This window comes from Sciurus carolinensis, chromosome 9 (assembly GCF_902686445.1).
Source record: "Sciurus carolinensis chromosome 9, mSciCar1.2, whole genome shotgun sequence".
In the NCBI taxonomy this organism is placed as follows: Eukaryota; Metazoa; Chordata; class Mammalia; order Rodentia; family Sciuridae; genus Sciurus; species Sciurus carolinensis.
The window spans coordinates 29717034-29733553 of record NC_062221.1 but is presented as its reverse complement, the minus strand read 5'-3'; the positions used below and the strand labels follow the sequence as shown (position 1 = coordinate 29733553).

Here is a 16520-nt window from a genome sequence, read left to right as displayed (position 1 = left end):
ATTTTAAGAATCAAATAGACCAAAACACATTAGTAGTGGGGGACTTTAACACACTGCTCTCACCACTGGATAGATCCTCCAAACAAAAACTGAACAAAGAAACTATAGAACTAAATAATACAATCAATGATATAGACTTAATGGCTATTTACAGAGTTTTTCATCCATCACTGATGGATTTCTTCTCAGCAGCTCATAGATCCTTCTCCAAAATAGACCATATGCTATGCCACAAAGAAGCCATTAGTAAATACAAAAAAAATAGAGATACTACCGCGTATCTTATCAGACCATAATGGAATGCAATTAGAAATGAACGATAAAATAACAAACAAAAACTACTCATACACTTGGAGATTAAATAATATGCTATTGAATGATGCAATGATAACAGAAGACATCAAGGAAGAAATAAAAAAAAATTCTTAGAGGTAAATGAGAACAATGACACAACATCAAAATCTCTGGGACACTATGAAAGCAGTACTAACAGGAAAGTTCATCACATTGACCTCATACATTGAAAAAATAAAAAATCAACAACTAAATAACCTAACAATATAACTCAAAGCCCTAGAAAAAGAAGAACAGATCAACACCAAAAATAGTAGAAGATAGAAAATAATTAAAATCAGAGCTGAAATCAATGAAATTGAAACAAGAGAAAAAATTCAAAAAACTGACAAAACAAAAAGTTGGTTCTTTGAAAAAGTAAACAAAATTGATAAACCCCTAGCCACACTTATGAAGAGAAGGAGAGAGAAAACTCAAATTACTAGAATTCATGATGAAAAAGAAAGATCATGACAGACACCATTGAAATACATAACATAATTAGAAGCTACTTTGAAAGTCTATACTCCAACAAAATAGAAAATATTGAAGACATTGATAAATTTTTAGAGACATATGATCCTCCCAAACTGAATTAGGAAGATGTACACAATCTAAACAGATCAATTTCAAGCATCAAAATAGAAGAAGACATCAAAAGCCTACCAACCAAGAAAAGTCCAGGACCAGATAGATTCTCAGTTGAATTCTACAAGACCTTTAAAGAAGAACTGATACCAATACTCCTCAAAGTATTCCAGGAAATAGAAAAGGAGGCAACCTTCCAAATTCATTCTATGAGGCTAGTATCACTCTGATACCAAAACCAGATGAAGACATTGAGGAAAGAAAACTTCAGACCAATATCCTTGATGAACATAGATGCAAAAATCCTTAACAAAATACTGGCAAATTGCATACAAAAATATATTAAAAAGATAGTGCACCATGATCAAGTGGAGTTTATCCCAGGGATGCAAGTTTGGTTCAACATCCAGAAATCAATAAATGTAATTCATCACATCAATAGACTTAAAGTTAAGAATCACATGATTATTTCAATAGCTGCTGAGAAAGCTTTTGATAAAATATAGCACACCTTCATGCTTAAAACATTAGATAAAATAGGAATAGTAGAAACACACCTCAACATTGAAAAGGCCATCTATGCTAAGCCCACAGCCAACATCATTCTTAATGGAGAAAAAATGAAAGCATTCCCTCTAAAAACTGGAACAAGACAAGGATGCCCTCTTTCACCACTTCTATTCAACATCATCCTTGAAACACTTGCCAGAGCAATTAGATAGATCAAAGAAATTAAAGGGATACAAAGAGGAAAAGAAGAACTCAAGCTGCCACTATTTGCTGAGGACATGATCCTATATTTGGAAGATCCAAAAAACTCCACTAGAAAACTTCTAGAACTAATAAATGAATTCAGCAAAGTAGCAGAATATAAAATCAATATGCACAAATCTAATATATTTCTATTCATAAGAGATGAATCCTCTGAAAGAGAAATTAGGAAAACCACTCCATTCACAGTGGCCTCAAAAAAAAAAATACTTGGGAATTAATCTAACAAAAGAGGTGAAAGATGTCTACAATGAGAACTACAGAACATTAAAGAAAGAAATCAAGAAAAACCTGAGAAGATAGAAAGATCTCCATGTTCTTAGATAGGCAGAATTAACATTGTCAAAATGGCTATTCTACCAAAGGTGCCATACAGATTCAATGCAATTCCAATTAAAATCCCAATGACATTCCTCATAGAAATAGATAAATCAATCATGAACTTCATTTGGAAGAATAAGAGACCTCAAATAGCCAAAACAATCCTGAGTAGAAAAAGTAAAACAGGAGGTATCACAATACCAGACATTAAACTATACTACAGAGCAATAGTAACAAAAACAGCATGGCATTGGCACCAAAATAGACAGGCACACCAATGGTACAGGATAGAAGACACAGAGACAAAAACCACATAAATACAGCTAACTCATACTAGACAAAGGTGCCAAAAACATACAATGAAGAAAAGATAGCCTGTTCAACAAATGGTGCTGGCCAAACTGGAAATCCATATGCAGTAAAATGAAATTAAACCTGTATCTCTCACCTTTCACAAAACTCAACTCAAAATGGATCAAAGACATAGGAATTAGACCAGAGACCCTGCACCTAATAGAAGACAAAGTAGACTTGAATCTTCATCATGTTGGCTTAGGATCAGACTTTCTTAACAAGACTTCCAGAGCACAAGAAATCAAAGCAAGAATCAATAAATAGGATGGACCCAAACTAAAAAGCTTTTTCTCAGCAAAGGATACAATCAATAATGTGAAAAGAGAGCCCACAGAGTGGGAGAAAATCTTTTCCACATGCACTTCAGATAGAGCACTTATCTCTAAAATTTATAAAGAACTTACAAAACTTCACACCAAAACTACAAAGAACCCAATTAATAAATGGGCCAAGGAACTGGACACTTTATAGAAGAAGACACATAGGCAATTAATAAATATATGAAAAAATGTTTAACATCTCTAGTAATTAGAGAAATGAAAATTAAAACAATTCTAAGATTTCATCTTACTCCAATTAGAACGACTATTATCAAGAATACAAACAATAATAGATGTTGGCATGAATGTGGGGAAAAAGGCACACTTTTACATTGCTGGTGGAGTTCCAAATTGGTGCAACCACTCTGGAAAGCAGAGTGGAGAATCCTCGGAAAACTTGGAATGGGCCCATCTTTTGACCCAGTTATCCCACTCCTCAGTTTGTACCCAAAGGACTTAAAATCAGCAAACTACAGTAACACAGCCACATCAATGTTTATAGCAGCTCAGTTCACAATAGCTAGATTGTGGAACCAATCTTGATGCCCTTCAACAGATGAATGGATAAAGAAACTGGTATAAATACACAATTTAATACTGTTCAGCCATAAAGAAGAATGATATTATGGCATTTGCAAATAAATGGATGGAATTGGAGAATATTATGCTAAGTGAAATAAGCCAAGCCCAAAAAACCAAAGGCTGAATGTTTTCCCTGACAAGTAGAGAATGATATATAATGGGGGTGGGGGTGTGTGGAGAGAGAGAAGAATGAGGGAACTTTAGATTATGTAGAAGGAAATGAGAGGGAGGGGTATGAAAAATGGTGGAATGAGACAGACATCATTACCCTATGTACATGTATGATTACATGAATGGTATGAATCTACATCATGTACAAACATAGAAATGAAATGATATATCTCATTTGTGTAAAATGACTCAAAATGCACTCTGTAAAAAATATTAAAAGATAAAGTTAAAAAAAATTTTTAAATAGAACTGATCAGAAAAACACCTAGGTATATAGGATCAAAATTCTGAGCGTGAAAAATAGAGCATTTAAGAAAAACAAAACAAGAGTCCTAGAAGAAAAAATGATAATGGTCATTAATTATAGCATGAAAGTTAGAAAGAGAAAGGCAGGGGGGAGAGGGAGAGAGAGAGAGAGAGAGAGAGAGAGAGAGAGAGAGAGAGAGAGAGAATGGCAGGGGAGCTATTCTTAGGTAGTAGAATTTCATGGGTTAATAACAATGTGACCAATGACTAAAGAGGAAGTTCATGGGCTAACATCTAGGTTGTAAAATGTTGTGGGGGGGGACAGGAGAAAGGTGGCAGCAAAATGGCAGATCTGATGCCAATAGGGATTATCACCAGGATAATCTCCTCCACACCCCACATCTTTCTGAGGTGCACCTTTCTTTTTTTCTGGAGGATAATAATGGGCATCCATCAGTTAATTAAATCCAGTTAGTGCAAGCTGCCATCCTACAAAACTTGGGTGACAGAATCCATGGCCTAGGTGACTCCTAATCACCTGTTCTGCAGGTCAGGCAAGTTGGGTTCTGCCAAAGCTGTTTCTCAATATCCTACCCAGACTCAGATCATGTCTGGTGTGAGTACCCAGTGTTCCTAATCCCAGTCTGCCTTTGGATGCATGGAGACAGACAAAGGGTTGGAACAATTTTGAGATTCTGGCCAGGGCCACTCCCCAGTGAGCCTCAAAGTTTTTTCTCCCAACTCCTCTCCTGATCACCCTTATGGGTTATCCTGTGGAAACTGGTGGATAAAAAGGAACTGTGTAAGAGCCCCAGTGACAAACACCTCCAAATGAGCTGGATTGCACTCTCTCATACTCATTCCTCCTGAGTGGTTCCCTCTCCAATCAGACTCTAGTCTTTAAGAGAGGGACATTTTACAAGGAATGGTTTGTAAAGAAATGCCCAGGTTACCTTCATTTGCACGTTAAGCCTTTACAAGCCTGTAGGGATTCTCCCTATTGTTTTTTCTGTGCTCCATGAGTTTCTTTGACTGCAAAAGGGCAGCATTTTCAATTCACTCCTCTGGGAAATGGGCATTTAACATAAAATGACCACTAGATGTCCTCTTTACCCTCCATGTTACCAAAAGCTCTGTCCTTGTCCCCAATGCCAGTGCCAATTCAATAATGAGGACACAGTTTTGAGAAAAAGGAAAAAGAAGTTTTATTGCTTTGCTAGCAAAGGAGAAACATAGGGGACTCCTGTCCCAAAAGCTGGGATTTCTACCCATCAGGAGGAACTGGAAGATTCTTTTTGTGTGGTACTGGGGACTGAGCCCAGGACATTGTGCTTGAAAGGTAAGCAGTCTACCAACTGAGCTATATCCAAATGGGGATATTTTAAAGGAGCTCTTCAAAGGCTACATTCCAGATGTACCCTGATTTGGGGGAGTGTCCCAGTGTGAGATGAAGATGTAATAACATTCAGTTGTTAATGTGGGAGATAGTCAACTCCCAGATCCTCAGCAGGCATCTCCTTCCTGTAGAGCACAGATAACTCAGGGTAACCTTGTTCCCTGCCCCCAGGTTAGGGAGGGGGAGAGGGAGAAGAGAAAATGGAAAACTTGTCCCTTTTAAAAAACAAGTCTCATCTATATTCAAAAAGGCAAGTGGACCACTGCTACATTCAGTTTCCTTTGGCCCACAGAGTAGAGAAATAGATCTTTTTTTTGGGGGGGGGGGGGAATTTATGGTAGCATGAGGGTTTAGCCATGCCTCTGTGTCTGAACTCTCCAGGTTCTTTGGCATGAGGCAAAACAAACACATTTGTTCATTCTGTCAATAATGCCAGAAATAGAGTTGGTGAGAGACAGGTTTGCTGTCTATCAGAAGCTCATAGGGAGAAGTCCCTAAAGAAAAAAAAATGGAGTTTTCTCTGGTCAGGGTGCCTGAGTTCCATTTTATCATACTCAGATGGGAGCTTCTTTCTCAACCGTTATGTTCACCACTAGCTTACATACTGAAAAAATTGGGATTTTCAAGTTGTTCAGAGGGGAGCCTTTCCCTCAAAAAAGAGAAGTGGAAACTGTTGGCTGCTAGAGGCTCTGGGAGTTAGATGCTCAAAAAGTGCCTCATTTTCTTCTGCTGCGAGGCCTGGGAAATGACATAATCACAGTTGGAAAAAGATGTCTCATAATTTTCTGCATCAAACCTGACCTGATTACCAAGTAGGGTAATGAAAACTGGCCTCTAGAGGAAACATAAACTAAAGGGCCACTCCTTAAGAGATTAATTTTACAAAATAAAACAAAATGATTAAAATGCCCTATGTATGAGGTTTTGCTTCTCAAGCTAAGAAATGTAACTTCCCTTACTTCTCAGCTTCTGCCAGATCTCAATTTCTCCAAGACTTACAGAGCATGCAGAGCTTGCAAGATTTACAAGACTTGCAGAAAACTGGTTTGAGACCTAAAGGGGGAAAAGGTGTCACTTTTAAATTCAAGCCACTGTGGAATCTACATGGCTAGCTATCTTATCTGGTCTTACACTCTGTCATCCTGCTTCCTTAACAAGTTCCTCCCTAAACACTACAGCACAGGAAGAAAAAGTAGAATGATTGTTATGTGGCACAACTTAAGAACAGACCAATCACTACTGAGAAGTCCAAATATGAGAATTTTTATTAAGCTGACTGTCTCACACAATGCCCCAAAAAGAGCTATTGGGAGAACAGCCCTGACCTTACAAACCAACATCATGAGATCTGAAATCATTAGCAGAGGGGGAAATGGGTCAAAATTACCATACTTAGGTTCAAATTAAAGAATAGTTACTAATATCTAGAAAATTGCTGTTGACATCACTGTTGACATGGTAGAGTGCTTAGGAAAATAGGAAGCAAAGAGAGAAGAACTTTTCATTCTACAAGAATTGCCATTTTGTCATTTTCTATTGCCAAACAAGTCATGCTAATTAACTGATGATGGGTACAGAGGTGCATTGTTCCCATGGGAGAAGCTAAGCAAACTGTTGATGGGTACAGAGGCAGGGCATTCCCAGGGGAGAAGCATTTCCTATGTAACATGGAGTCTCAGAGCAAAATGGAGTCTGTTTATGAAAGATAGAGACACCGGCTTCCCCAAATTGCCCACAGCCCTGCTCTTCCGCACCTGTTTAAACACAAGCTTTCCCAAACTGCCCACAGCCCCGGTTGTAAAAATGGTAAAGAATGTATAAACACAGACCTCTCTCGTCTTATCTGTGAAGGCCAGGGGAGCTGACCTGAGAACAAACTTTGCTAACGATAACCCTCCTCCCGGAGGTCAGAGCAACTCAGAACTTAAGATAACTTGCTTTACAATTGTATATGTTAGCTATTTAGGAAGAACACTGTATAACTGCTTGCCTTTTATTATATAAACCCTGCTAACGAAGGCTGGGGGGCCTCTCTTAGCGTCACTGGTTAAGGACGCAGAGGACCAAGCTCGAGCTTGCTAATAAATGACTCTTTGCTGCTTGCATTGATCGTGGTCTCTGGTGGTCTTTGCGGGGTCTCGAGCCTTCGGGCACAACATATGGGGGCTCGCCCGGGATACCCCAAACCCACCTAGACACCTGATCATAGAGTCATTCAGCCGGTGAGTAAGGCATTGCCGTGTGTTTTCTGGTCTGGATTGCCTGCAGGTTCTGGTTCTGGGCTGGCACAGTCCTGGCGGACGCGCTATAGGACCCCAGCAGGGTCTCGGGAGACGTCCCCTCGACCCGTCGGGCGACTTTGTCGCATTTTGGTGACTCTGGCATCTGAGCAGCTGTGCTGCATTTGGGCGACTTTGTCGCATTTGAGTAACTCTTTGTCCCATTTGGGTGTTGTATTGTGCCTGGGCAACTCTTTGAGATCGGAAATTGTTTTTGTTGGCTAGCCAATTTTTGATTTAGCGCGCTACGTGTCTGTCTGTTTGTGTTTTGTACTGTGTGGTCTTTACTCTTGCCTTCTATCAAGTTCTTCATTGTGTTAGTCTGTTACAATTCACCACCGTTCCTCACTCCCAACTCCTCTTCCAGCGCTCCTGTGGCGGCGGCGGCAGCAGCGGTGGCGGCTTGGGGCAGGCGCCAGCCACATCCCCTGGCCACATCCCCCGGCAGCGGCGGCGGCTGCGCACCGTTCCTCACTCTCAAACTTCTCATCTCCAATCTGGAGGAAGACGGGTCTATAGATCTCCTGATAGAAAGGAGCAATACTAATCAATGGTCAAATTCATTTCATCCTTTTGGAATTATACAGGAAACAGGTTTTCAACCGGATAGACGACCAGCGGCAGCTCTCTGCTGTGACGACATTTCCAATCCACATCGGTGTCGTCTGGCTCGGTTTCTTTTTTACCTAACCCTTACATCTCTTCTCCTCTCAATAGTTGGATATCTAATTGTTATAGAGATGGGCCAAACTCAAAGTACCCCTTTGACTATCATGGTCAGCCATTTTGAGGAGGTTCAAGCCAGAGCACGTAATTTGTCAGTTGAAATCAGTAAAAGAAAACTTGTAACTTTTTGCAAGTCAGATTGGCCCACCTTCCAAGTGGGATGGCCCCCAGAGGGAACCTTCCACCTCCCAACTATCCAAAAGGTCAAAGATAAAATCTTCCAATCAGGAAAAATTGGCCACCCAGATCAAATTCCCTACATTTTAACCTGGGAAAACTTGGTAGATAATAACCCTCCAACCTGGCTTTCTCCCTTCCTACCACCGCCGCCCTCCCCCACAACTAAGATGCTTGCCCTAAAGAAGTTAGATTCGTCAGAAAAGCCCACAGCTCCCCACCCTATTCTCCCGGAGGATGATCCAGACCCCCTTCTTGTTAATCCTCCCCCTTATATGCAAGCCCCTATTCCTCCTCAGGACCCAGGACCGGAGGCTACAGAAGAGAGAGAAGCGGCTACGTCCGAAAACGAGGAAGAAAGAACTGGCTCGGGAGGGCTGGCAAGGCGAACGCGGAGCCGAGCTCAGCGGGCAGCCGGCCCCTCCCGACCAGAAGCTCCAGATTCCACGGTCGCTCTGCCGCTCCGAGAAACTGGGCCGCCAGACAATGCTGGCAATCCCCGGCTTCAATATTGGCCCTTCTCTACAAGCGATTTATATAATTGGAAAAATCAAAATGCTAAATTTTCCGACAATCCTAAAGACTTGATTTCCCTTTTAGATAGTGTCATGTTTACACATCAGCCTACTTGGGATGACTGTCAGCAGCTACTCCGGATTTTGTTCACAACCGAGGAACGTGAAAGAATCCAGATGGAAGCCAGAAAGTTGGTCCCAGGAGACGATGGACAACCCACTGTAAACCCTGATTTAATTAATGCTTCTTTCCCCTTGTCCAGGCCTCCGCAAGATGAATGGAACTACAATACGGCTGAAGGTAAGGAGAGACTCCGGGTTTATCGCCAGACTCTAATGGGGGGTCTCCGAGCAGCAGCTCGCAAACCCACTAATTTGGCCAAGGTGTATTCAGTCATGCAAGAAAAACAGGAATCACCTTCAGCTTATTTAGAAGGATTGATGGAAGCATTTAGACAGTATACTCCTATGAATCCAGAGTCCCCAGAGAATCAGGCAGCAGTAGTAATGAGCTTTGTTAACCAGGCAGCACCGGACATAAGGCGTAAGCTACAAAGAATAGAGGATTTGGAAGGGAAAAGTATTCAAGACTTAATGAGAATAGCCCAGCGGGTATTCAATAACAGAGATGCACCAGAGGAAAAGCAGCTTAGGGCTACTAGGGAGATGACCAAAGCATTAGCAGTAGCAGTGCAGGGAGGGAGAGCAGAAAAAGAAGGAAACAGACTCCCGAGTAATCGACCACCACTTGGGAACTCCAGAGTGCATGATCTGGGTCAGAATCAGTGCGCCTACTGTAAGGAGGAAGGCCATTGGGCTAGAGATTGCCCTAAAAAGAGGAACCATAGAACCAGAGATGGTAAATGGACAACTAGGAGACCATCAGTCCTGGTCACCCGAGATGAAATGCATGATTAGGGGCGACGGGGTTTGGAACCCCTCCCCGAACCTAGGGTAACTCTGAAAGTGGAGGGGACTCCAGTGCAGTTTTTGGTGGATACAGGAGCTCAATATTCAGCCTTGACTGACCCTCAAGGAAAGATATCAACAAGCACCTCATGGGTGCAAGGGGCTACAGGGATTAAAAAGTGCCCTTGGACAACCAAAAGAACAGTAGACTTGGGAACGGGAAAAGTGTCTCACTCGTTCTTAGTCATACCTGACAGCCCCTATCCCTTGTTGGGAAGAGATTTATTAACCAAAATCGGGGCTCAAATTAATTTTCACCCTGAAGGTGCCCAAGTAACCGATGGGCAAGGAAAATTGCTACCTATGCTAACTCTTACTTTGGAGGAGGAATATCGGTTACACCAGCAGCCGCGATCCCCTGATAAAAACATTGAAGACTGGGTAAGGCGGTTTCCAGATGCCTGGGCAGAGACTGGGGGAATTGGGTTGGCTAAACATCGGCCCGCCCTCTATATAGAAATAAAACCAGGAGCTAACCCCGTTAGGGTTAAACAATACTCCATGCCCAGGGAAGCTCAAATAGGAATAACCCCCCATATCCGGCGACTGCTGAACCAAGGAGTACTACGTCCTTGCCGATCGGCATGGAACACCCCCCTGCTTCCAATACGGAAGCCTAACTCAAACGAGTACCGCCCAGTTCAGGACTTAAGAGAAGTAAACAAAAGGGTGGCAGACATACACCCTACTGTGCCTAATCTGTACACACTTCTGAGTGCGCTTCCCCCTTACAGACAATGGTATACGGTGCTGGATTTAAAAGATGCCTTTTTCAGCCTGCCTCTAGCTCCAAAGAGCCAAGAGCTATTTGCCTTTGAATGGACAGACATTGATGAGGGTATAAATGGACAACTTACCTGGACGAGATTGCCGCAAGGATTCAAAAATTCTCCCACCTTGTTTGACGAAGCTCTACATGAGGACTTGGGTGAGTTCAGGCAAAATCATCCCAACCTAACTTTGTTACAATATGTAGATGATCTCCTTATAGCTGCTGAAAACTGGGATGAATGCATCCAAGGGACAGAAGATTTACTCCAGACTCTGGGCACCTTGGGATATCGGGCGTCAGCAAAGAAAGCTCAAATCTGCAGACCTGAGGTAACATACTTGGGCTATCTCCTAAGGGAAGGCAAACGATGGTTGACACAAGCCCGCAAAGAGACTGTTCTAAGAATCCCAAAGCCCCAGTCCCCACGTCAAGTAAGGGAATTCCTCGGGTCGGCTGGCTTCTGTCGACTCTGGATCCCAGGGTTTGCGGAATTAGCCAAACCACTGTATGAGGCCACAAAAGACAAGCAGCCTTTCAATTGGACAATAGAAGCAGATACAGCATTCCAACAAATCAAGGATGCCCTCTTGTCAGCCCCAGCTCTGGGGCTTCCCGATGTCGTTAAACCATTCTTCCTCTATATAGATGAAAGTAAAGGGATTGCAAAAGGAGTTTTGACTCAATACCTAGGCCCCTGGAGGAGACCAATAGCATACTTGTCAAAAAAACTGGATCCAGTGGCTGCGGGCTGGCCCCCATGCCTACGTATGATTGCAGCCACAGCCCTAATGGTAAAAGATGCTGATAAATTGACAATGGGACAAGAATTACATGTGGTCACTCCACATGCTATTGAGGGAATCCTGAAACAACCTCCAGATCGATGGCTCAGTAATGCTCGGCTCACACATTATCAGGGCTTATTACTTAACCCTCTCAGGATTATTTTTCAGGCACCCTCAGCACTCAACCCTGCTACACTGCTTCCTGACCCTGACCTGGACACACCCATACATGACTGCTCGGAAATCCTAGCCCAGGTTCATGGGCTCAGAGAAGACCTGCAAGATTATCCGCTGCTTGATGCAGATGCAGTATGGTTCACGGATGGGAGCAGCTTTCTACATCAGGGTCAAAGGTATGCGGGTGCAGCAGTAGTGACTGAGACAGAGGTGATTTGGGCTGAGCCCCTACCAATAGGCACCTCTGCCCAGAAGGCAGAACTGATAGCCATGACTAAGGCCCTAATGATGGGAAAAGACAAAAAATTGACTGTATACACGGACAGTCGTTATGCCTTTGCAACTGCCCATATTCATGGGGCTATTTACAGAGAAAGGGGAATGCTAACCGCAGAGGGGAAATCTATTAAAAACAAGGAAGAAATTGTGTCCCTGATAGACGCCCTCTGGTTACCCAAGAAATTGGCTATCGTACATTGCCCTGGGCATCAAAAACCATCTGATCCAGTATCCAGGGGCAACTGCTTAGCAGACAAGGTGGCACGTGAAATAGCCCTCCAGAGAGACTTGATCACGGTTGCTCAACTCCCAGACTCTGGCCCACGAACCCTCCCAAAAGACCCAACCTACACGGAAGAGGACTTATCATGGATTCGCCAGCAACCACTAGCCCAATGCTCAGATGGATGGTGGAAAGACTCTGAAAACCGGATAATACTTCCAGAGCTGATGGGGCAGAAAGTGTTGTGCAGGCTCCACCAGACCACCCACATGGGGACAAGAAAATTACAGGACTTGATGCTGCAAGCAGGAATTAAAATTAAAGGTGTACAAAATAAGATAGAACAGATCGTCAAAAGTTGCAGGGTTTGTAAGTTAACAAATGCAGGATATAGGAAAGGGGAATCCGGAAATAGATTAAGGGGGGATAGGCCAGGGGCATATTGGGAAGTTGATTTCACTGAAGTAAAACCTGGAAGGTATGGGTATAAATATCTATTAGTTTTTGTAGATACTTTTTCAGGATGGGTTGAAGCATTCCCCACCAAGCGGGAAACAGCGCAGATAGTGGCTAAAAAGATTTTAGAGGACCTCCTGCCAAGGTAAGGATTTCCTGTGATGATAGGGTCTGACAACGGGCCAGCGTTTACTTCACAGGTAAGTCAGGGGCTGGCTTCAGTACTTGGGGCAAATTGGAAACTGCATTGTGCTTATCGACCCCAAAGCTCAGGACAGGTAGAGAGAATGAACAGAACTTTAAAAGAGACCTTAACCAAATTAACCCTGGAGACTGGCGGTAACTGGGTGGCTCTCCTTCCCTATGCCCTATATCGGGTGCGTAATTCTCCCTATAAGATGGGACTCACCCCTTATGAAATCATGTTTGGGACCCCGCCTCCAATACTCCCTGATCTGACTAAGCGGCTTTTAACAGAAGAAACTGTGGATGATTTTGAACTTTTATCTTCCCTCCAGGCCCTGCAGAGGGCCCACAGAGAAGTCTGGCCTAAGCTCAAAAGTCTGTACGAGTCAGGCCCGCCTCCTGTTCCTCACAACTTCCACCCGGGTGATTGGGTCCTAGTGAAGCGACACCGACAGAGTAACTTGGAGCCGCGGTGGAAGGGCCCCTACATGGTCATTTTGACTACACCCACCGCCCTCAAAGTCGACGGCATCGCCTCCTGGATTCATCACACCCATGCCAAGTTGACTGAACCCCTTTCTGACATCGTGCTTCCTGCCCTAGACGACTCTGCCTGGAGAGTGGACAGGTCTAAGGACAACCCACTGAAGATCAAGCTTTGCCGCCGCAGACTGTGACTATGTTCTTGTTTTTACTTTGTTCTTTCATTCTTGCCACAACCATAGCTGTGGCTCCAGTTTTTGGAGCCACCAACTTGAGCCCATATCAGCCTTATGAAATCACCTGGGAAGTAACTAACCCAGCGGCAAAGGTTCCCAGCTTGACTGTGACTGAATACCACCCTTTATGGACGTGGTGGCCTGAACTGCAAGTAGACCTTTGTACCTTAGCAAATGGGGCTTTTTCAGTGCGAACAGGTACTATTAGTGTTAATGAAGAATTACATCTAAGTAAGCGGGCCCTTACAGATACAGTTAGTGGGAGAACAAGAAAATTTAACTGTGCTTATACCCGCGGGAGGGAGGAACTTCAGCGTCTCCCCTTCTATGTGTGTCCTGGTTATTCTCACCAGAAAGAATGTGGAGGGGAAGAATCTTATTTCTGTGCTAAGTGGGGATGTGAAACTACAGGGCAGGCTTATTGGATAAAAGCCTCTCGTGACTTAATTGAAGTCAAGCGAGGGAAAAAAACAGATTCATGTAACAATAGGTGTAACCCCCTCTCCATCACCTTCACCGATAAGGGAAAGCGGGACAAACAATGGATAAAAACCCGATCATGGGGGTTACGCCTCTATGCTGAGGGACCTGATTTGGGGGTAGTGTTCACTGTTCGAATGATTATAAAGGTTTTCACCCAGCCATTAGGGCCTAACCCCATTTTACACCTTCCAGTCCAAAGAGTCCCGGTTATCCCCCCCACCCAAGGTCCAAAAATTAGTAAATTAGTTACTAGCCTCCCAAATACCCCACAACCGACCACCCACTCCTTAAGTGCCCCCTACGTAAGAACTAAACAACCCCATGAACAGTCGATTGTGGATCCAATTCAAACGGAAGCTCATCCCCTTCTGAGCCTTTTGTCTTGGTCCTTCCTGGTGCTCAATGCCACCTATCCTAATTTGACCAGGTCCTGCTGGCTCTGCTACGACACTGTCCCCCCATATTATGAGGGAGTAGCAGTGCAAGCGCATGTTACTATCTCCACCAAGCTCCAGGATTGCCGCTGGCGATCTACACAGTCCCTAACCCTAGAACAAGTGTCAGGGCAAGGGCTCTGTTTAGGAGCAGTGCCCCATGCCAGCCGGTCCCTCTGTCGTTTGACATGGAAAATCCAACCGGAGGAAGAAAACTCTTTTATAATCCCCCACAACGATACATGGTGGGCTTGCTCCTCTGGACTCACCCCCTGCGTCCACTGGAATGTGTTAAAACAGTCAAAGGATTATTGTGTTCTAGTCAGATTGGTTCTGCGGCTAATTTACCATGAGCACCAAAGTTTTATGACTATGATTGAACAAGGATGGGGCCTGAAACAAAACGCTATTCGACACAAACGGGAACCTATTACCACGTTAACTCTTAGTCTGCTGCTCGGGGCTAGCTTGGGAGGGCTAGGAACTGGAGTAGCATCCTTGGTTACTCAGAACAGACATTACTCCAATCTAAGAGCAGCGATAGATGCAGATATGGAGCGTTTGGAAGATTCAATCTCTCATTTAGAACAATCTTTAACTTCCCTAGCTGAAGTGGTCTTGCAAAACAGAAGAGGTTTGGACTTAGTATTCTTACAACAAGGAGGCCTATGTGTGGCTCTAGGGGAAGAATGTTGCTTTTATATAGATCACTCTGGAATAATTAAGGATAACATGGCAAAAGTCAGAGAAGGACTAGCAAACAGAAAGAAAGAACGGGAAGCTAGTCAGAGCTGGTTTGAATCCTGGTTCAATTTTTCCCCTTGGTTAACTACTCTGGTGTCTGCTGTGGTAGGACCCCTATTATTGTTGCTACTAGCTTTAACTATAGGACCTTGTATGGTCAATAAGTTAATTGCTTTTATTAAGGAAAGAATAAATACAGTACAGCTAATGGTGCTAAGGGCCCAATATCAGCCCGTGAAGCCGCAGCAAGGGTTAAAGTAATAGAGACCCAAGATTGGCTCTCTAAATGCTCTTGGAGAGGGGGGAATGAAAGATAGAGACACCGGCTTCCCCAAATTGCCCACAGCCCTGCTCTTCCGCACCTGTTTAAACACAAGCTTTCCCAAACTGCCCACAGCCCCGGTTGTAAAAATGGTAAAGAATGTATAAACACAGACCTCTCTCGTCTTATCTGTGAAGGCCAGGGGAGCTGACCTGAGAACAAACTTTGCTAACGATAACCCTCCTCCCGGAGGTCAGAGCAACTCAGAACTTAAGATAACTTGCTTTACAATTGTATATGTTAGCTATTTAGGAAGAACACTGTATAACTGCTTGCCTTTTATTATATAAACCCTGCTAACGAAGGCTGGGGGGCCTCTCTTAGCGTCACTGGTTAAGGACGCAGAGGACCAAGCTCGAGCTTGCTAATAAATGACTCTTTGCTGCTTGCATTGATCGTGGTCTCTGGTGGTCTTTGCGGGGTCTCGAGCCTTCGGGCACAACATTTAGTCATTGCCCATACAGCCTGGCCTGTAATTTTTCCATGGAGTCAAATCTGTCAGTCTGCCACAATGATCTTGAAGCCAGAATTAAGGACAGGTAGTTAGTGTAGAAATAGGAAATCAGGTCAATTTGAGGAAATGAAGCCATAAAGCCATCTGCCTCTGGAAGTTGGAGACTGCCCCTGGAAGAATGGAATGTCAAGGATCTCCGGAGCCCATTGATTACCAAATTTACCTGCCTTTATCAAGGACTGCAAGCATGGGGCTGCTAATTAATGCCCCCTGGGCCCTTGCCTGCCTGAATCACCTTGGCCCTCCCCCTGCCCATGGCTTCTCACTTAATGCAAAACCAGGCCTAGTCCTGTAGGCAGGAAGGAGAGATAAGGGGGGAGAGAACTGGAGAACAAAAGAGACTTTAATCTATAAAAGATGTAGGGTGAGCACACTTCTTGGGACTTTTAGAACATCAGCCATGGCCCCCATCTTCCTGCCAGGAGAAGTCTGTATTATTACCTTTAAATAAAACCTGCTTAATATTCTTGCCTTGGCATGCTTCTCTAGTGTTCAATCTTCAACATTAGAAGGAGCAGAACTCATCACCAGTAAACAGCGGTATCAATCTAATATATACAAAACTTCTTTACCTTGAGACTTTTTACCTGAGGATTTAATGACTCTCACATTTTTTAGATATCTGAACTGACTCTAATCTGAGTCAAAAGTGCACTCCGGTCTGATAAAGATGTTCTG

The 16520-nt window shown here is 43.6% G+C and overlaps 1 protein-coding gene across 1 annotated transcript in view; it reads left to right on the top strand.

Annotated features, from left to right (window-relative positions):
- Positions 1-13308, top strand: part of LOC124993561 (uncharacterized) — a 62428-nt gene extending 49120 nt beyond the window's left edge. Inside the window, exons 3-6 of the mRNA XM_047565446.1 lie at positions 7667-9165; positions 9733-12058; positions 12122-12585; positions 12959-13308. Of these exons, the coding sequence (XP_047421402.1) occupies positions 7667-9165; positions 9733-12058; positions 12122-12585; positions 12959-13064 (4395 nt within the window). The 3' untranslated portion in view covers positions 13065-13308. The remainder of the gene's footprint in view (positions 1-7666; positions 9166-9732; positions 12059-12121; positions 12586-12958) is intronic.
- Positions 13309-16520: the final 3212 nt, after the last annotated feature.